Here is a 22625-nt window from a genome sequence, read left to right as displayed (position 1 = left end):
GAACCAGAAACTTACAACTTTTAATATTTAGTGTAGCATCTTTTCTGTACTAGGTAGTGTCAAGGTTTTTCCTGCAGTCCTACTGTGGGGACATTTAAAAGTGTCTGACAAGTTTATGATATACACAGAATGGTGTCACTGTTTCCCGCAAGGATCATAAAAACAATGAAAAGGCCAAAGTCATTCAATACATAGGAAAAGCAATAAATAAGGCCATTTCATAGCAACTTAAATTTAGACTTAGAAAAGAAAACTTACAAGTATGGTGGTGCCTAAAATTATGCTATTTACATGACTTATTAGTATGTGGAAAATGCAGCTATTATAATTTCAACAACTTTAAGGTTTAAATGACAGTATATTAATTATAAATTATTATTCACAAGTAGTTTTAAGGTTAATATGTTTTAAATTTTATTGGGACTTTCCTTAGTGGCGGTGGGGGACAATATTGTGCGAGTGTTCTTCAGGGTTGGAGCTGTGGAGGATGGTATATTAACGTTGACACACTTTAATAATTGTTGACACTCACATAGGATTATCAAATATATATTTTGATATTTAAAATATCCAATATCCAATATCAAGTTCCATTTCTTAAAATACATATATGATATGTAAAGGTGAATTAATCGCCAAATTATAATAAATTAAAGCTGCACTCTCACAGATTTACCAATATTACAACTTTTTTTTATTTTTGTCTTGGAAAAAGCAAATTTTTGGTAAATATCTGCAAACCAATGATTAAAGATTGCTGACAAAAGCTAACATCAAAGATTGGCATATTTCCTTCGGAAATTAATGATTAATGACTTAAGCCTTACTAACGATTTAAGAAAACTGAATAAAACATTAATATATGTGTGGCATGTTAGTATTAAAAGTTTAGCAACTAAAAAAGAACACAAGTCATGCATTCAGTGACATAAAACAATAAAATTGTATTGTTCAGAATTAAAGATATAAAGAAAATTATAGTAAAATTAATGTACATTTTTATTTATTTTTAATTCAATATACGTAAATCACGGACCTATAAACCATAGTTTATAGGTCCATGACATAATATATCATTGAAGGCTACTGACCCTGATCAAATTTTGATAAGAAATTTTTCAGTAGCAACTCTCTGACTGTTATCTTTGCCTTCATCTAAAAGCACCAAGTATTGTCATGGTAACTGTCTTTACTGTGTATAATTAAGATCTTAGTTGGTCATTTTCCTACTGATATTTATTAAATATAGTCAACAAAAGGGTGGTTATTGACAAAATAAATTGGAATGGTTAAAAAAAAGCATATCATTAAAATTTGCTGTGGGAATATATTCTGTGGAATAAATAATAGAATTATATATATATATATATATATATATATATATATATATATATATATATATATAGTTAACTTAAATAATTTTTTTGTTTTTAACTAAATTACATAAAAAAATGAATTGAACTGTTGTTTTTTCACACATATAAAAATATTTGTTCATTCCTGGATCTTTTGATGAAAAAAATATGTTTTAGATCACCTGCATCATTGTCATAATTTTTTTTAGCCTATTCAGATCACTAAAACTCAAAACATGTTCAAGAAGTGAAAGCCCAAAATTGGCAAATACTGAGACAAATGAACTTGGTTTTGTTATATATCAGTGTGTGTATACCACATGATATGTGCGGTCACAAATGCTGCAACAGTAGGCAATATTCCTTTGAATGACTTGAAAGTTAAAACAGAAGACAACTTTTATTTTTCTTCACCATTTTGAATTAACTGAAGGACAGACTATACAGCTGCAAAGAGCCCTGTATTTGTTTTCTTACCGGTGTTGATAAGGTGATTACTTTTCTCAAACACTTTAAAGCTGCACTCTCACAGATTTACCATTTTGACAAATGTTTTATTTTTTGTCTTTGTATGCGCCAATTTTTGCCAAAATATCTGCAAAGAAGTGATATAAGACTGCTGACTACATAAGATCTAAATAAACTAATTTGAATGGCATAAAGCGTTACTAACAGTTTAAGAAAAATGCACAAGTATCCATTTTTTTAAATTAAAATCTGTGATCTGATTTTTGTCAGCACTCTTATATCACTGGTTTCCATGCATTTTCGCATAAATTGGCTCATTTCAAGATAAAAAATAAACTTTTTCAAAACAATTAATCTGTGAGAGTGCAGCTTTAACATACCTGTAAAGACTTAGTTAGCCAAGAAACTAAACTCTCAATAAAACTTTGGTAAAAGATCAAATGCGGGTCTCTGTATGGGCATAGACTGTGCTAATTTTTATTTAATATGATGAAGAGCTACTTAAGTTATATTTGTTAAAAGTCTTCATGTGAAGCAAAAAAATGTTTCAATACCCTGTATGAATTTTCTTCACCGGATATTGATTCATAAAAAAACTTGCTGTATGGTGCGTAGCTACTTTTCGCTATATGTCTAAATTGAAAAATCTTCTCCTCAGATCCTGCTGGCCTGTTTTCAAAATAATGTCACAGAAATGTTCCTAAGGTACCATCTGTCAAATTCCTTTACCATAATGTATGTTGTTCCATAAAAATATGGTTTAATAAGGGGGGGATTAGTAGGTGTGGTAGTGGATCTTCACCAAAAGTGTTCAAATGTCCCTAAAGTGAAAGCCCTGGGTTATTTACACCCCATAAAGTAGTAGTCTTACACATTTATTTTTTTCATGTTTTGTCAACAACTATGCCGTGTTATTTCAATTTTTATACAAATTATATTTTATTATGAAATATCATTGATAATATAATTATGTAGGATTTGAAAAAACAACAACTGCATAGTGTTATAAATAAAATATGTATATTTTACCAATATATTATCAATGTTGGCCTGAATTTGTATTTTTCCGAAAGTCAACTTTGTTCCCCAATGTGCAAGGCACAAGCGGTGAAAATAATTCCACTTAAAGTCACTAGTATTATTATTGTTATTATTATTAATAAACTATTACTGTTTCAGGAGACAAACAGAAACACAGAGGTGCTATACATTCTAATGGAAAAGACAATAAAAGCATCTCCCATCATTTTGGCGTGGCTCAGATCAAGAGGAGAAATTTTAAAAAGGTAATAACTAAGCAACTAAGAACATGCAAGTTGCACAGAGTGTAAGACCCATCTCGCTTCATGCAAATTGATAATCATCAATGTATTAAATCAAGAAATTGAAATGTAAGTGTCTTGTCGTTTGCAGTTTTTTTGAAATTGAATATAATAAATAAAAACTAAACAATTTTTTAATATGATTGTGAATGTGTGATGTTTTCTTCTGATCATTCTCTCTCAAAACCAGATATAGCAAACATATTTCAAGTTGTAGATTTTTTTGTTTTACTTGTAAATATAGTTCTGAGGTTGTATTTTAGACAAAGCCTTTTTATTCTGCTCAATACAAACTTATATTGTAAGAATTATGGCCCTTTGTAATTTTTAAACAAATGCATTTTTTTCATGTTTTTGTAAGCCCATTATAAAGGGACATTTAATATTTTCACCAGCTGCATTATAAAGTCAGACCAAAAGTGTCCAGTAAGGGTTCAAACAATAACTCATTTAAAATCCTTTCTCAAATCAGGTGAGCAATATATAGGGCCATCTCTGTGTTTGTCTGACAAAAAACAATAATCAATATTTTTGTTAAATTGACAAATATTGTTGTAAAATGTTTTGTGAAGACATCCAATTGGATTACTTTTGTGTTAATACGATTAAGGTTTCTGCACATAAAAATATTTAGAATAGCATTTGGGTCTGTCGGTTCATGTTCAATATTACTGATAGTATAAGTGGAAGCAGTGACTTAAAATAAATTACCAAACAGTTTATGCTCAATTGCTTTGAGTTAACATACAAGATATGAAACTTGGAATACGAGATCTTGGTGGCATAAATAAAAGACCATGTTTTGTCACATTAATTGTAATCAACCACTAACTTCCTCTAAATTCTCTTCAGGTGATGGTTTAGCACACACAAGAAGACATAGATCACAGGCGTCTAACCATATAAGTAGACAGGAGTTTCACACTCTGCCAGACTTTCTTCATCAGACGAGCAGAAGGCTTCTCAAGATCCCGCACTGCACACTAAGACATATTCTTTGACTACAACAAGGAGATGAAAGCACACAGAGAGCTCCAATTGAAATCAATTCTGTGCTGCGTCATTTCTTCATTCTGGAGGTTGATGGACATGATTTATGGCATCAAGTGTGCAGTTTGTCAACTAACTATCAACACAGCAGTCTTGTTCACCAGCAGTGCAACTTGAGCTTTTAGCTTTACTTTGTTGCTTGAAGCCACTGCATAAGAGGAGGGAAGGTGCAGGCTCATTAAAAAGTCTCTAAGTTGAAACTAGGAAAAGAAGTTTGTCAAGAGTGTGAATATTTGCTTTGAAAACAATTGTTACAATGATTTGGTTTCCTTTGAAACTTGATACATACTATGTGTATGTTGAATGAATTGAGATGCTTAAATAAAGAACTGCTATTCAAATTCAGGAAACTGCATTTTTCATACTAAAGGGTAAATGATGTTGCCATTTCCTGTATGTATTTAAATAAGAAATGTTTCCACAATGAATATTTTTAGGGACTATTTCTCAACCTAATGATTGAGCTTAATATGTTTTCTATTTCCTTAAAATTGATGAAAAATTGTCAGAAGGTAATTAGACCAGTATCCATTACTGCAATCATACAATAAAACGTACAGGGACAAGCCCACTGCTCATATAATATGATTAAACTCTGTTTAGGGGCATGAGGCAAACAGAGTTACTTTCAAATGTTAAAGCTGCACTCTCACACTTTGGATGTTTTGAAAACTTTTTTTCATTTTTAGCTCTACTGGCCAAAGGCCTGAAGAGCTTATGCAATGGTAATGTGTATGTAGTATGTGCGTCCGTGCGTCTGTAAACAATCCTCGTTAACATGATACAGCCTTTAGTTTTGATGAATCCTGTACAGTATCTACATATCCATTACAGCTCGGTTCCTTTCGAAAACCAGCCAGATCTGCCAATGCATGCCTACATTATGGGCCTTGATAGTATAACAAATTATGTAAACAATTGCTCATTAACAAGATACAGCCTTCAGTTTTGATTGCATCTTAATAAAACTTGAACAGTATCTACATATCGATAAGAGCTCGGTTCCTTTCGAAAATTCTAGATTATGGGCCTTGATAGTATACAAAAATCAGTGTTTCAGTAGGCAATTGCTCGTTATCACGATACAGCCTTCAGTTTTGATTGTATCTCGATGAAACTTGTACAGTATCTACATATCCATAAGAGCTTGTGTTTTTTTTTGAAAACCAGCCAGGTCCGCCCATGCCTGCCTAGATTATGGGCCTTGATATCAAAACAATTAGTGTGTCAGTTAACAATTACTCGGTAACACAATACAGTCATCAGTTTTGATTGTATCTTGATGAAACTTGTACAGTATTTGGATATCCATTAGAGCTCAGTTTCTTTCGAAAACCTGATCTGCCCATGTTTCCTGGATTATGGGCCTTGAAATTATTAGACGATAGGCCTCGATAGTATAAAAAAAATGCTATTTTGTAATAAATGCTAGCGAATATGGTACAGTCTTCAGTTTTGAGTATTCAGATACCCATAAGGAGTTGGTTCTTTTCGAAAACAGTGATGTTGACCACACAAACCCAGCCAGTAGAGCATAGGCCCTTTTGGGCCTCTTGTTTGTTTTGGATTGGTACCATCCAATCTTTGCGAAAATGCATGGAAACCAGTAATATAAGACTACTGACAAAATATTCAATCGCAGACTTTTCTATTTAAGTTAAATCATTGATGTTTTATGCACTTTTTTTAAACCGTTAGTAACATTAATTTTCGAAGGAAATATGAAATCTGCGATCTGATGTTTTGTCAGCAATCTTTTACCATTGGTTTGCAGATATTTACGCAAAAATTTGCTCATTCCAAGCGAAACAAAAGTTGTTAAAACGGTATATCTGTGAGAATCAGCTCTAAATGTTTTGGCAAACATGTTTTTGATTTGGCAGCACAATCAATCTTGAAAATTGCTTGATTTTACTGCTGTATGAGAAATTACAGGGGTAATACGGGATTTTTTTAGTGTTTTTATTGCTTTTTGTTACTCATACAGTCATACTTCATTCCTCAGGGCACAACTTACAAATAGACAGAACAGGAAAATGGTCATTTTAAAAGGTCAAGGACAATGAAAGTTGAACAATAATATTGTTCATGGCTTGTATTTTTGGTATATTTTGTTGCATATGCTATAAAAAAGTTGAAAGTTAAAAATAACTTCATAGTTGAAATGATGGCTTTGAATGGTATTGTCAGATGAGGAACAGCACTATTAAGAAATATGTTAATGGTACTTTATTATTTTATTAAATTTTAGATATTGCATGAAAATTTTTATCTTATTTTGTACATGAGACCTTTTAACCAGTTATTGACAATATAACAATGCGTTTATGAAGCCTTAGATCAAAACTTAAAACTGCACTTTCACAGATTGTCATTTTAGACACTTTGAAAAATTTGTCTCAAAATCAGCTGATTTGGTTATCATTCCCTTAATTCAGTCATATTAGATAATTCACAATAGAACTAATCAAAAATGTTTGGTAAGACTGCCGAAAAGTTCATTTACATTAAATTGTTCGTAATGCTATTACCCATAAAACATCATTTTAGCCATAAATATGACAAAATGCAATCTGATATTTTTTCAGCAGTCTTATATCACTTAAAATTGGGTCTAGATATTTCTTAGACCAACAATAAAAGAGTACCGGTAGTCAAAACGATCAATTAGTGAGATTGCAGCTTTAAATACACCTTTTTAAGACCGCTGTAAAATTCCTATGGTTTGCCACAATCTTTAAAGCTAGCATACTGTTTAATTGACAACATACTTTTTGTTTATAAGTGTCATGATATGTTTGTACAATGTGTTTATATAATTCATTAAAGAAGTCAAAACAAGTTTGTTTATCTTTTATTTGTTTTCTATTATTTAAATGACCCAGACAAAAATAGGAACGTCAGTTCTAGTTCTGTTACTTTTAACATCCAATGCAGTTTCTATTGGTGTAGCAGCAAGGACTTGTTACATTAAGGATGCATCATTTAAACCAAATTATACATACATATGCACAACATACAGGCACTATAAGTGAATACGCGGCTGAAAAAAAACATGGTTATGAAAAAAAAAAAAGTTGCAGTATGCGAACTTGACTACATGATCCAAAAACTGGTTATTTTCCAGTACTAAATAATGCACATCGGAACGCCCAGAATGCACTAGATTGCACCATGGTTTTCAAAATTTTCTGAGGTCGGCATGCCCCCGAACCCCCCAGCACATTTATGAATCCACATGAATAGAGGGGTAGCTACGCCCCTGACATTATTGAAACCACAGTGTGGCTTAACAACACTTGTATGTTTATCCTACGCAGTGATCTGCCATGGAAATGCAATCGTCAAAGAATCTGAAGGGGATGTTTATATGGACTAGATTTGAAATACACCAAGTGTTTAAAAAGTGGATTTCAGTCACGAAGAGAATCAACCATACTCCCCACTTGTTGGAGTAAGATGAAAAGTCCACTTTCCGCGGGAAAGAAAGTACATTGAAAATGTTCATTTGATTCAATTGACCTTATCTTTTTTATAAATATGATGCAATACATAAAATACGTTATTTTTAAGAATTGTTTACCCATGTTGAATTTTATTTGGCAAATTTATTAGAGATTAATATATTAAGAAACTCGGTTTTTGAGTATGTGAATGGTTTGAACGGGCTTCCTCAGCCGCTAAAGAGGATATGTTTATGACATACTTTTTTATATCTTTCGAACTTGAGTTTTTGAGTGAATGTAAGCGAAGCGTTCAGGGTTTTGAAAATGCATCTTTTACTTGTATTTTATAGATTGTTATTACGAAATAAAGTATTGTGAGTCAAACGAAGTGTTAAAGCTTAGCTATTGATGGCTGGAACCCTTAATGTTGATATGTGCTAAAATATATAGTCTTTGAAGTCCAAACTTTTGAAATGCGTTACTAACAAGATTCAACAAAAAGCTGTTGCACAATCAGTTGATTGACATAATCTACGAGTATGTGTTATCTGCACCGGCATGGGCTTGCTCCCATCTTATTTTTAATACTTTAATCGTTTTTCAAAAATGCAATTAAAGTATAAAAGAAAATCAACTTGGTTACTATTATTTCTGCAATTTCAGTACCAAGGAGTAAAATAAATATAAGTGTTCAGATGCATTACGAGAAAAAACAATGTCTGGTGCCAAAACATGAGAGAGTCTCTTTAAACAGAAAAGTTTTGGCAGATACTCAGTCAGTCAGGTGATCATAATTAATTTATAAATGGTAGCTTTTAAACGTTGTCATTCCTGTTCATCAGAGGTCGGATGATAAATTTAATGCATAGCATCATCGCTCTGGGGTACGAGAACGTTGTATACAGAGTATGTTTAAACTGAACATGCGTCTGTTTATTTCGATGTTATAAAACGATTGAACTGTTTAAAGGAACTATAACATTATGAAACAACAATTCTGATTACAGAAACTCATTGGCTCAATCTTTCCACATCCGCCCCTCCTTCAGAACAGAAATTGAATGGCTTAAAATGTTGGGCCGGGTAGGTGTACTCCTCTAATTTATAGTCCGAAATAGTGCATTTTTATCTGTAAAATCCATCGTAAAATTTAAACAAGCCTTACGTGCTCCACTTGCTATGTCATTTGTAAATGTTAAATCGTGTATTTTGTTTTTCTCACGGGCCATGTGGCTTATTGAACATTTATTCAAAGTAAACCATCTCTCTCTCTCTATCTTAATATTGTATTTTTCCCGATATTGACTGAGAATGTATAAACGGACGATTCAAAGGGGTGGAGGACGGCGCGCGCGCGCTGGGACCGACCCCCTCCCCCTGAATCTGCAATTGAGAACATGCATTAATACCGTCTCCGTAGCCTATTGGTTAAGGCGTTTGCCTATGGAAGTCGTAGTCGTGGGTTCATTCCATGGTACATTTAGCTCGATCCCTTTGCAGCGTGATGCCTGCCTCTCGGTACTTTAAGGATGAAAGTGGTTTAGTGGTGTAGGTTTCTGCTTCTAACCCACGACGATGTGGGTTCGATCCCCACCAGGGGTACTATCTCATGGATGGCCTCTCAAAAATGACACAGTTACAGTTTCTAGCAATGTAAACGGACTCGTGAGTGATTTTATCAGCTATTCACCTTTAGCAAAATCGAGCTTGTTTATTTTAGTGAGATTTAACCAATGAAAGTTGTACCCGTTCATCGGTGCTTTGAAAAATAATTAAAGGACCCTGTTTGAAGCAAGTGCTTGCAAGCGCTTTCACGGGTAATCCTTGACAGAGTGGTCTAAAGGAATACATCCAGTGTTCTCTAACCTTTAAGTCGAAAAATTCAATATTATAACCAGGTACCACCAGGAAGTATCTTTAGAAAATGCAAAATTAAGCAAACAGTTTGATTGTTTAGATTTATTAGTGAAATATGCATTTTGATCAAACAGTTTTCTGAAAAGGAATAATAAAACTACACATCTGACGCAGTTGTTTATAATAAAACTGCTTTAGATTGCACACAAGTTGAAAATGCCGATGGTATACGCGAAATCAGGTAACAACTAACATCTTGCATTGTTATTTTCTTGAATATTCTATCAATATTAAATGAATTAGCAATTATATGATGGCATGTATATATCCCAATTTTATTTTTCCCCAGCAGCTGTAATACTGTGGAAATCTCCAACTGGTGATTTCTCCAACTTCTGTGTTCTCCAACTTCTGTATTCTCCAACTGGTGAATTTTATCAATAGAAATTGACCGTGGAATTCTCCAATTGGAATTTTCCCCAATTGGAGAGCCGTTTTTACAAAACCATAATTTTTGATTTTTTTTTAGATTTTAATAAAGGTAATAACTAAAGTACTCAAAACATAAATAGAAATGTAATTTTCTGTTCCAAATTGTATTATTTGATTTTTTTCAAATTGCTGATTTTTTCCCCCGTTTCGACTTGTATGGAAAATTCTCCAATTGGAGTTTGCCAAAACCCCGCGGGGGACCTAAAATCCAATTGGTGGCCAACGGGAGAAATCAATTTTGGAATTAAAATTTTCATATTTCTTAAACCTTTTTTTTTAATTTTACTTAAAATATTTCTTATTTAATGGGCAAACTTTCTATGTGTCGCTTTTGAAGTTGATATCTAAGATAATAAAAAAACTAAGTTTGCAAGTAAACCGGATTTGCAAACTTATACCAGATGCTGTTTATAGTGGATTTAAACAGCGGCTCGTAGTATAGATCCATGAGATATATATCAAAAATGTTATTTCACGTTGTTTCTCCCTTGATAAATAATCTCCTTATTAAATGAAGCGAATAATAACGTGAGACAAACAGACAAAACAGATTAAATTGTAAATGCTAGTACATCTGGATGTCAGCCGATTAAAATACGCAATGTTTATATCGAACATTCACGAAACTTCAGTACAGTTTTGGATAGCTGTTTCACGCAAGCGAGTTTCCCTGTATTATCACACTATGTACGCGTATGCCTTCTTGTTAAATAGGCTTTTAAAGTAAACTTATGTAAACTTACGAAAACAATGCCGTAAGGAACATACAAACACCCTCATATTCACATATATTTGTGAAGAGAAGAAACATCTTATAGGATAAAAGTGTTTACCTTGACCTTCAATCTTCATCAAGTATTTCGAGGCATATGGGTTATCTTCATCACCAGTAGCAATCGTTACCATGGCTTAACGTTTTCGTGATACTACAAAAATGCACCAAACGTTTACTGATTTCCAAACTAGTTAAAACAGATGAACTTAATAGATGTCTATATAAATAAGTGTATGTCCTAAGATAGAAACGATATGTGTTGAATATATTCTAAAATAATGGTTATATTCTTGTTTACAAACCTAAACAACAAACATATGAATAGCCAATAGATAAATATTCAGCTGGTTCATTGCCTTATGAACACGTACAAGGCCGTCATCGAAGGGATCATTCTCACATGAATACCTGTTTTACGCCATTGGGCAGTTGAACAGATGTTGCGTAATTAATCATTATTTTTACAACTCCCTTCCTTTATGAATGAACAGTTTTAAAAGTAAATGAAACTTTCTTCCTATGACTCGATATGCTATGTAGGTGTGTTCATTTTATCCCGACTAAATGTTTCGTGATCAAGGTACTACTTGTATATTTCTGCTTGTTTGCCTGACAGAGCAATGTTTATAGCGTCATTTCCTCCCCGAAAAAGGTAAACACATACGGTGTGCGTCAATATTATGAATATTATTTACTTTGTAATATGCAATTGTTTTACCCTGATTTTAAATAAATGTGGTAATAACATAAAACACCGCAATAGGTCCGTGCTTATCGCAACACCTTTGTTCTGTGATAATATGAATTCCAAAGTATCAGGTCCTCAGAGACTAGCGCCCTTTCCTTTACCTCCCACTACGCTAAAAGCGTGTTTTAGAAATCAAATATCGGAGAAGCTCCTTGTAATTTCAAGTGGAAAGTCGCTACATCATAGTAGCTGTTTCATTCTATTTAATCCTTTATATGTCCCTTATTTGGACATAGCGAATTCTTCACATTCATGTTATGAATTAATTCTCTCATGCAGTTTGCACCGGAACATTTCATGAAATTGTACGGAGATCATGATGAGTATACTAGTTGATCATTCTTATGCATTTTCGATGCATGTTTAGTAAAGATGCCTAAATGCAATTATTACATATGTTAACACTGGCCATTTCATGTTTTTAGGGTAGTTTCATGTTATTCCAAACATCCAACTGTATGCACTTTGTTATTGAAAGTGCAAAGCAATCACCATAAATTGCACAGAAGCCAAATTTCTCATTGTTTAATCATGTCTATGGCGTTGAATTTGCAGTTGGCAAACGCATTTGGGACAACCTGTCATAATGCATTAGTCTAGCAAAAAGTGATAAAGCTTATAACACAGATGGCTTTAAGAATTTGAGACTCCGTCGAACAAAATCCGTTGCGTTTATCAGTGGTCACGGAATAAAGAGTTTGAATTGAAACATACACATAGAGTTGTCTACTCGAAACTGAACGTAACACTTGAAAGCAAAACATTTTTATCCGAATGTCTTTGAACGTACTGACCTCAAAAATACGTTCATAGAATATAAACTACTCAATTATAATATAACGTTTTCAGCATGAAACATTCAAACAATTCTTCACACAGACAGAACTATTCCAGAAAATTGATTTAGCTGATGTATGTTAACGGAATTCTTGTTGTCACGTTAAGTGTTTTGTTGGCAATATGTATAATCTTCAAAATGAAACTTCTAATTAAAATATATGTTTGAGATATTATAGCATTATAATGATGTTTACTGAGATTTGAAGATAAAGAAAAGCAATACTGGAAGGCAAGTGTATAATTTACAGTAGAATAATGCTCCACAATAAGAATTTAAATCGGGGAATAAGACTTTCATTGATATAAAACCGCTTCAAAAATAAATTCAATGAATTTTTAAATAACTAATGGTAATACAATGGCCAACACAATCAATTTTAGAGGTTGAATAAAAAAAGTTTAATAGTACAACATAATACAACCTGGTGGATATTTGAGTTTGTTTTATAGACAAAATTGTCTTAGGGTAATTTTCGGTTATAACATACTTACTGTTGCATTGTATAACATTGCAAAACAATATTTATCTGCTTTTGCCCGGTATGAATAATCACACGAATCTACCATATTTACTTCAGAAGATAATTTCTTACCCTTAATGCTAAATATGGAACAAGAATGCTCACCATGGCACGATTTCGAAGAATCGAAGAATCTTATTTTGTGTCTCTAACGGTATCTTAAAATGCAATGCTATGAACAACTGACAAGCTATTTGTATTAATGCATACACTTATTGTTTAATCGAATTTCTAAAATACCCTTATCAATACGTCTCCTCAGTCTTCGTAATGCAGGAAAAAGGTTGAACGGTAAAATTAGCTTCTATTTAAGTACTTCTTTAAGTTGAGACGTTAAGTCTTCAAGTGGGATAATCTCTTGCTGTGAAGTAAATAACATTGTTTAAGCGTCAACGGGTTGACTACGATTCGTCTTGTAGTAATAAAGAGTTTCTGTTTTGAACAAAAATGAGCCTTTGAATATACGTTTTTCCGTTCGAAATACAAGCTGGATTTTAAAATAGAAAATACATTAACTGAAATGTGTCAAGACACAAAAATGAACTCCAGTGTATTAAAATCGTATGGCGGTATAGGTGTTTTATTTCAATTTCTAGGAGACGCTTGCATGCAATGCTTAGTTTACATTTATCAGTTCATGGAAGCCTTTGTAATGTGAAATATACCTTACCATAAAGTACGTTATTGAGTGACCCTCAATTTCAATGAGGGTTTGTCTTAGAACCAAGAAACTCCAGCTTGGACAAAATCCACATAGTAAAACTATTTGAAAAAAATGAGTGCATCAAACTGAGAATTGTTTCACCGCAAGACGTGAGATGAAAGTTTCTGGTATTAATTAAAGTTTGATAATTTTAAATGAATATCACAACCCTAAATATTCTGTTTGTGTTGCCTTGTAGACATATATATCACTTTCGAAAGCGGAATATTGACAGACATGGGACAGACACAATAAACTCGGACACTTGGTAAGGTTTTCAATTCCAAGCTGTTTTATGTCCAGCAATAACAACCCGAGGTATAGGTATATGGATACAAACATAACAACAACAATGCACCACTACATTTGGTTATTCTGAGTTATTCATAGATTGAAGAGAAGACATTTGCCCTAGTTTCACAAATATATGTAATTGTTACTGTATGTTCTAGCCGAGTCATTGCGTTATACCTCAATAATTTCAATCTTATCCCTGTTCTTCCCCCTGCTTTTTTTCCTCCCTTTTACCGTTGTTTTGTTATCCCTTCTGACGAAGCGGATGATGGTGTCGATATCATATATTTCAAAGTTATTGAAAACATGATATGTTAAAGATATGAACGGACTTAATAATATTGGCAATACATATGGCAAGCAAGTTTCTAATTGGCCAAGTGTGGAGAAGGTCAGATTGGTCAAATTCTAGCAGTTATGGACTATTAAAGTTGAGAATGTATTAGTGTTCCGTACATCTGTTTTGTAAAGTGAGATTTATTTCATTTTATAGAAGAACTCTTATAACACTATCACTTTGTGTATTTGAATTAGTTTATTTTACCTGCAATCTGGGACCAATAAAACTATACAATCCTACTCCCAGCTGCAATGTAAATTTTAGAAAAAACAACTACAATAAGTTGTTAGAAAAGAAAATTTTGTTTCCCTTTATGTGATATGAAACTTGATTACTTTATCTTGAAATATGTACTATTCCATGTTGAAAAGCTAACTCTTCACCTGATCATCATCATCATCATCATCATCATCATCATCATCATCATCATCATCATCATCATCACGAAAGATTTCAATATTGTGGCTGATGAGCAGAATCTGTTTCTTTCGACGAGTTTGAGAATTTCATGAAAAACACAACCAAGTTTACCGGTAAACCAAGCATGACAAGCAGCAATCTCTTCAAATGGCTGAACAGAAGATATAATGTTGAAAAAGAGATAACCAGCAAGGCTGTCTTTTGGATAAAAATGGATGAAATTACGATTTGAAGTTTTGAGTATTGAATCTCAAATTCAGAGTCAAGACCTTAGTGTATAGAGTCCTGCAGAACTTCATAACACACACTGAAACATACCAAGTTGGTCGACAAATGACTATGTATATGAAATATTTCAAAGAGATATTCAAAGGTAAATGAGTTCGTCACATCAACACAAGACATATATAAGCGTGTAGACAAGGCTGGTGTTCTGAACAAGCAGCTTTTCTTTCCTATTCAGTCTGATTAGGTCGATATCACCACCTTTTATACTTCAACATGAATGACTTCTCAGAGGAAAAGATCGACTTGTTCGAAACCCATTTCACGAAAGAAGCAAATACTGATATTGCAACTGATACATACAAATCCATTATTATAAATATATTTATATATAATATGTTTATATTAAAATTGAAAACGACAGGAAATATTTTAGATTACTTTTTTTTTTAATTGTACACTAAGAACAAAACTCTGTAAATAAGGTTATAATAAGTTATTTTTGAAAATGACTTCCTGAATAAATAATGAAAATTCAATATGAATTAACACGCATTAACACGTTTTAAGTGCAAATTTAAACAACAATGGACCAAAAGTTCAGAAAGTTGTTAAATGTACCAGCGTTGTTAACTGTTTTAGCATAAACTGTTTTTTTATTGAAAGAATATTAACAAATCATCGATTATTCAAAATTAACAACAACTATATTAATCACCCTCTTTAACTTTAACAAAATTCTGAATAATTTAACTGATGACGATTAAATTCAGCACCATTATAGCTATATCACGAGTGCTATGCTGACTATGTGTTATGACATAATTTGAATAAGTCCTCCGTTGTATTCAGCGAATAAAAGTCACACAAAATTACCCTATTTATCATAGAAGGTTATGACGTACCCATAATGCTAAAATAGAACAAAAATGCTAACTACAGTGCAAAGTAAAGATGTGGAATGTATTCCATGTCTCTAACAATTGTTTGATGGGCATTTGTATACCTACAAATTGATTGTAACGGACAATGTATATAAAATAATGAAGTCATTAATTATTTTCTTAAATACCTACACTATATTCATCGTGTAATGGGTAAGATTTGTGTTTGTGATAAGCACATTTTATTACTAAATAATTTCGTAAAACTATCGGTTAAAAATGTTTTGTTATAAAATGGCACACAATTACTGTAAACGGTCTGGCATTGCGTACTTGTCGTTGTACTAGCTTAAGTCAAGTACGTCTTTGACGTTGCAATACAGTGTTGTGGGACTATCCAACCAGATTACGATTTACGTAATTACTAAATTATATGAAGGTATTCAAGGATATTTAAGACCATTATCTCTGTTTCAAGTAAGTATATAACCAATACCTGAAAAGTAATGATTGCAAACTTGCAAATATTGTATACAAATAAGTCTTAGTGTACGATAAAGGAACAAGGTAGGGAGTGTTCGTTCTACGCAGACGTAGTCGTAATAGCACATTGTAGCGTCTTTATAATAATTGGTATATATCTTTAGTCATAATAAACGAAAGCGTGAGTGAAATATTAGTAGTCTGGTCTATAAAGTGTTTGATTTCTCAAATAAATTGGCTATGCGATTTGCTAACACAATTATTGGTACCAGTTCAGAAAGCTTTTGTTAACGTAAAACTTAATATATCCTACAATATTACATTGACCAATATTTGGCACGAAGTGTTGAATATGACGGAAGGTAAGTCGCGGAGAGAAACCACCACAGATAGCTTGGTCAGGTTATAAAGCCTGTGCAGTTTAATGTCTGAGCATATACATCATAAATAGCAATTGCATGAACAAGACTGGGTTTGTACAGAGTAATAATTCTTTCGACGAGAAGACTGTTGTTAGAAGGTAAATCCCCATGGTGAACATTTCCAATACAATGACTAAACAAACCATCGACTTGCAATAGGTACATAGAGTCTAATTTCGTTGAGCAAATTCTAAATTGAAAGAGGGATAGTGCAAAGAGCGTATTAAATTTATCGTTCACAAGCAATTAATAGATTTAGAACAGTTATAAAATATTTGAATGTTCAGTCTGAGAGTGTACATCAAATATAGCGTTAACATTAATACTCCTATTGTTTTGTTGTAATCGGTGGTTAAAAGTGCTTCTTCTGCGATAGCATTGTTTTTTTAGTACAAAACAAAAATCATGCTGGCGCCAAAAAACAGTAATGTTGTGTTTAACTTACTGTCTTGTTTTTCAAGTCAATACTAGTCAGAAGTAATTAACTAAGCCGGAAACGAAAGAAGACTCCACAGCAATGCTTTGCATCAATTAACAAAACGCTTTGTATTATTCATTGATTAATTACTTGACGCTTTGATAGTTTATCCGAATGTCTTGTTTCCTCTTAGATAAAGCAAGTCATTGCCATCTGCTGTCGTAACTTTTTCGCGAACATCAGGTGCTGGTATTCCAAAAGTAGACACCGAAACAAGTATTACAGGATTAAACACGAATTAGCAAAGAAGATTCAGCAATTTTACATCCTTGTTTGTTATTGATCTAATAAAGGACGTATCAGTTACCGTGTTGTTGACCTATTTGGAAAACTGATATGTCTGTTGGATCCTGTATGGTGGCAAAGGTTCTAGCTCCACGATCAGCCCGGCATCTTGCTTCAGTATCTTTAAGTGACAGTCGAATATATAAGGTCGCAAGGGATTTGCAAAACAAAATTCTATTCATCCTTATTGTGCTGTTGGTACACGGGAAGTTCATTATGTAATGTTCCTTAAGTTGAAATTTTTATAGGTCTTTGAAAGTGCTGGCTTCCTTTATGAATATGAATATGCACCGAATATTGTTTTATATATTTTCCAATGAGGAATCGTGATCACTTTTTACTCACCCTATCAAACTCCACTGTGTAATGTTTTCGTTGCAGTTCTTGTGGATTGTAAAACGCAGTGTTTAACTTTTTCTTAATCACCAACCTCATGATTTGTTATTTGTTTATTGCATTGAATTTTAAGTTTACATGATTATCTATTGACAAATGTATGTGCAAAAGACAACAATTAAAGCGCCTTTATAATTGTCATCAAGTCAAAAGCTTAAAATTCGATCATCACATTATAGTTAAAGGTTTCAAAGTGTATTGGCAATTCGGCATAAACTAGTCTCTGGCCATTTTCAACATATATATGGTAAAGGAAAATCATGTAATAATACTAAAAAGTCATCATGAAATTAAATATACCAATATAATTTCTTTAACATTTAGGAAAATAAACTAAACAAAGATTAACATTGTAATCACATGAAGCATTTCTACTGTTCAAGGAAAGTATTTCTTAAACGCATGGCTGCTTTAATGTAAATTACTATCTTAGTTGTTCTTTTTATTTTTTATTTTTTTGAACATATCTAAATTGGGCCATGGAATTTTAGTAAATTAAGGGTAAGGTGTCTGAATAAAGCATATACATTTCTGAAAACACCAATACCATGCCTTATCAATGATATGTTTACGTTACGTATGAATACAGTAGGCAATTATTTATTTATCGTATCAAGCATGTTTCGATGTTTCATGGAATAATAGTTAACCAGAATCGCCTATTCAAACTAAAACCAGACCATGGATAGACAATACTACAACTTGCATGCATAAATAACTCATTTTTAAATGTTATTAATAATGGTCAATCATATGTAACCCTTGTAATAATCTGAAGATACCATTTAAACGTTTGACCATTTAAATTCAATGCATATTATTAGTAAAGATCATGTGTAGTATTTGAATTTACAAACAAAATTGCACCTGATAAACAAAACCATTAATACTGTGTGAAACACAAGTGTTTGCTTTTTATAGCTTTTATAGAGAGAATAGTTGTTGATTTCAGTGCAAGATCTTATTTTATTTCATGATTTATACATTTTTCACGGGTAAATATTAATATATTTCTATTATAAGGAGAGAAATGAAATAGCATCTTGCATTAAAATCAGCATTTTTTTTTATTTTATGTTTGTTTTCGTAGATTTAATACAGTTTTTTGGCTAAAAGAACACACCCTTGTTCGGCCCCCGCCCATACCGTGTCTTACCTATAAATTCCCCCGCCTTGTTAGATAAAGTTTTTCCATCCATGGCAACAACATAGTCTTCTCCCTATATCTTTCTATATAAAATCGCTTTTATTGCGATAGACCTTGTGCTGTTTCAGAGCTGTGGTATTCGTGTTTGATGAAATGGGCAATAAAAGTAGTTCTAACCGAGCGAACACATACCGTGTTGTGTGAAGGTTGTGTCATGACAAGGTAATTAAATAACGTTGTGACAACACTAGCGCCTACATGAATTTGTAACTTCTTCCACTAAATATCATTATGAATAATTGAAATAATATATCAACACGAAGCATCTTACTATGATTTTGAAGCATTGAATTGATAACGAAATGTTAGTGATGGGACAAAGTTATGCTGACGTTGTACTAGTATTGTGTTAAATATCTTGAGAGGCCTGTTTTTTTTCGCGGTTTCCTTAAACTAATCTAAACGTTGTCATAACATTGTCGTTTTAATATCACCATCTTCGAATTGAAAAAAAAGAAGAGTTAATACTCTCGATTTCGACGCTTATTCGTTTATTATATCACGTAAAGTTTAATTCTTAGATTTTTTTATACAATATGCTTGGAGGAAAAACTTAATTTTGCTTGAGACGTAAGGTAAACTTCATGGTGGAATAATTCAAAGTAACTTGCGCTTGTGAATTCAAGTTGAAACAAGATAATATATTATACCTTATGTGTGTGCATATATTGTTATGATTGAATTTGACATTTATTTGAGTTTATTTTTCTATTTTACTTACGCACCACCCATCCCCTTCACATATCTATTAAAGGCAGCAGCAGTCCAGCAAACACCTTACGTAATTACAACGTATTATTGCATGGTTTTATCGACGTTGTGACAACGTTCTATGAATGTTGTGTATTGGTTGCCAGAGTTACGTTAACAAAACGATAAGAATACCTCAACATTTCAATGGTGTGACAATGTTATGACATAACGTTAAGGCAACAGTAGCGTTTAGACAACGTTGTCACAGCGTTGTGAGTTCGATGGGTTAAAGTTCTTACTTTCACTCAACTCAAACTGCTTTTATTGCACTTCTAAAACTCCATATTTTCATTGAAAAGCATTAAAGAATATACATTGAGCATACCGTTTTATTTAATTCAAACACATTATTACAGAAACAATAAGGATATACTACCTTACATATTACTTCTTACACTTTATTTGCTCTCATAAGTTGGAGCAAATGTTAAAGGGTTTCGTTCACGTTTTATTGAGTCAGACAGCTCGTCGTCTCAAACGATAAACTACAGAAACAAGCTCAGTAGCAACATGTTTAAACATTAACCCGGTTTAAAGGCACTGGATAAACGCATAAGACGTAGAACACAACGTTATATTGAAATGACAACGAAATTGTTGTATCAATGATAAAACATGACCACATCTTAAAATAAGAGCTCTATTAAAATCCGATATAAAAATGCGACATTAAATGCTCCATTGAGCCGATAAGCGTGAGTAACGCTATCAAAATTGATTTTTTAGGATTTAATTATTACATTTGTTTAAAAAAAATACAATTATGAATCAAATTATAACAATTTTTTTAAATCACTTCGCACGATGTTATGTAAGCGTATGGTCATGTGTTTATAACATTTAAAAACGTTCTTTCAATGTATCTGTAACTTGCTGTTAAATATTGGCTTATAGCAATAAAGCAATAACAAAAACTCAAATTGAACAGCTTGAACGTTGTTGCCGAAAACAAATGTTATATAGTCCGTTTTTATAGGCTTAATTTATGTACAATTGTACGATTAACGTAAACAATAAAAACGTTTTTAGCTTAATTATATACTTATTCAAAATCGAATATCGGTCTGCAGCGTTTAAATATTGTTTTTAGATAAATTTGATAATAATAAAATGACTCAATTTTAAACAATGAATAAAATGTAAAGGATTTATCAGCAACATACTGTTTGGGTCATAAACTCTCCTCATTATTACATTCAGAGTTCCTTTTTATAAGTCGAATAATTTCAAGCAGAGGAATTGCCGTATACTAATTTTGTTTGTATTGTTCAACAATCTAATGCAAAGAGACAAATGTTTTTGTACAAAATCAAAGCCAGTTGTGCATAAATATTTCCAAAAGGTCAATCACAGCATACACCATTGTCTAGGTGACAGATGTCATTGACGAAGACTACCTGATTCAGGAAACTAGTCCTCAAGACAAAATAGATGCATTGTTCAGCTACTTATTGCATGGTTATAGGAACGCTACTTAAAATTATGACATGCACCACATTTTTTATGCAGCTGTTAACATATATTGACATGCAAAATATGACAATACAAAGTAGTCAGTGCTTTCTTCGGTATTGGTTCTTATATCTGTATTAGGCAAAAGCAAAAGAAGAACAAATAAATCTGTTGATGGCGTTTACCTTGACCCTCTGTCTCCAACCTGCTGCTGTAGTCTAGGAGGTCATCACCATCATCAGTAGAAACCTTCGCCATAGTTTAACGTATCCTCGATTAGTTGAATACAAGAAACTTTCAATGATTTTCACTCACTATTTTATATTAAAAGTACAGACGATATGTTTGTTTTAAAAACAGCACAGCTGCATGAACAACGTAAAAGTGTTTTATCTCAGTACACCACTTGAGGGGAAGTTCGAATGATGTAGGCGTGCAATACAATGCGTTAAAATATTTAAACCTGCTTGCGTTGCTTACATTTAAAAATACACAATACGTTTTACAACGAATGAAGTTGGAGGGATGGTAGTAGGTTACATACGTCGTAATGGCATGAGAATAATAATACAATGTGAATGGCTGTATTACTTATGCACGTCGATTATGTCTATTTTATTTGTATTGTTTGTCTAGTATATTGAATACACTTCACTATCGTCATGCATGTTTTAAAAACTTTATAAGAGAGAGAGTCCTGTATTCTTTCTAAAACATCTTACACATATTTGCTATACATCGATAATATTGTATAAAGATACAGCTTGCGTTCATCCAACGGATCAGACGTAATGATAAGTATGTTTTGCACCGATAGGCATGTTCACAGATGAGCAATAATTATGCACTGTTTTTCTGACACCCTTATAAAAATTAAACTATGAACAATTATTCCATGATTGCGAGTAACGTAGCGTAATCGAGGATCAAGTTGTATGTCTGCTGACTTGCATGAACCGTCACACTTATGACATAATTTCTTTTCCTGAAAAAGGTTAACTCATCTGATGCGCGCACATTGTGCTTATATATATCAGCAACATCGCGCGATTTTGGCCTTCGGTCATATATATGCTTTTATGATTTTATTATATATTTAAAAAAACTGAAATTACAAGAAGTTATACTGAAACTTTCATGATGATAACATGAATATTTAGTAAAGAATATGTTAACATGAGACTATTTATTGCGCATTTCGGATTACTAAATTTTATGTCAGGCACATGTCGCCGTTCCGAAAGCACATCATTGAAATGATCAGTTAATAAAAACAACGCAATAAGACCATGGGTATCGTGAAACACATGTTCTGTGAGAATACACGCTATTTGTTTCCTCAGAGAACAAGGAGAACCTAACGGAACTGATGAATGAGACAGAGAAAAAGGAGAACCTCATGGACTAGT

The 22625-nt window shown here is 32.6% G+C and overlaps 1 protein-coding gene across 1 annotated transcript in view; it reads right to left on the bottom strand.

The window, feature by feature from the left end:
• LOC128210902 (uncoordinated protein 58-like) overlaps nucleotides 1-21474 on the bottom strand; it is a 54505-nt gene extending 33031 nt beyond the window's left edge. The window contains exon 1 of the mRNA XM_052915255.1: nucleotides 21422-21474. Coding sequence (XP_052771215.1) covers nucleotides 21422-21474 — 53 coding nt within the window. The remainder of the gene's footprint in view (nucleotides 1-21421) is intronic.
• Between the last annotated feature and the right edge of the window lie 1151 nt (nucleotides 21475-22625).

This window comes from Mya arenaria, chromosome 12, assembly GCF_026914265.1.
Source record: "Mya arenaria isolate MELC-2E11 chromosome 12, ASM2691426v1".
NCBI lineage: Eukaryota > Metazoa > Mollusca > Bivalvia > Myida > Myidae > Mya > Mya arenaria.
The sequence above is the reverse complement of the archived record's forward strand: the minus strand, read 5'-3'. Positions and strand labels throughout refer to the sequence as shown.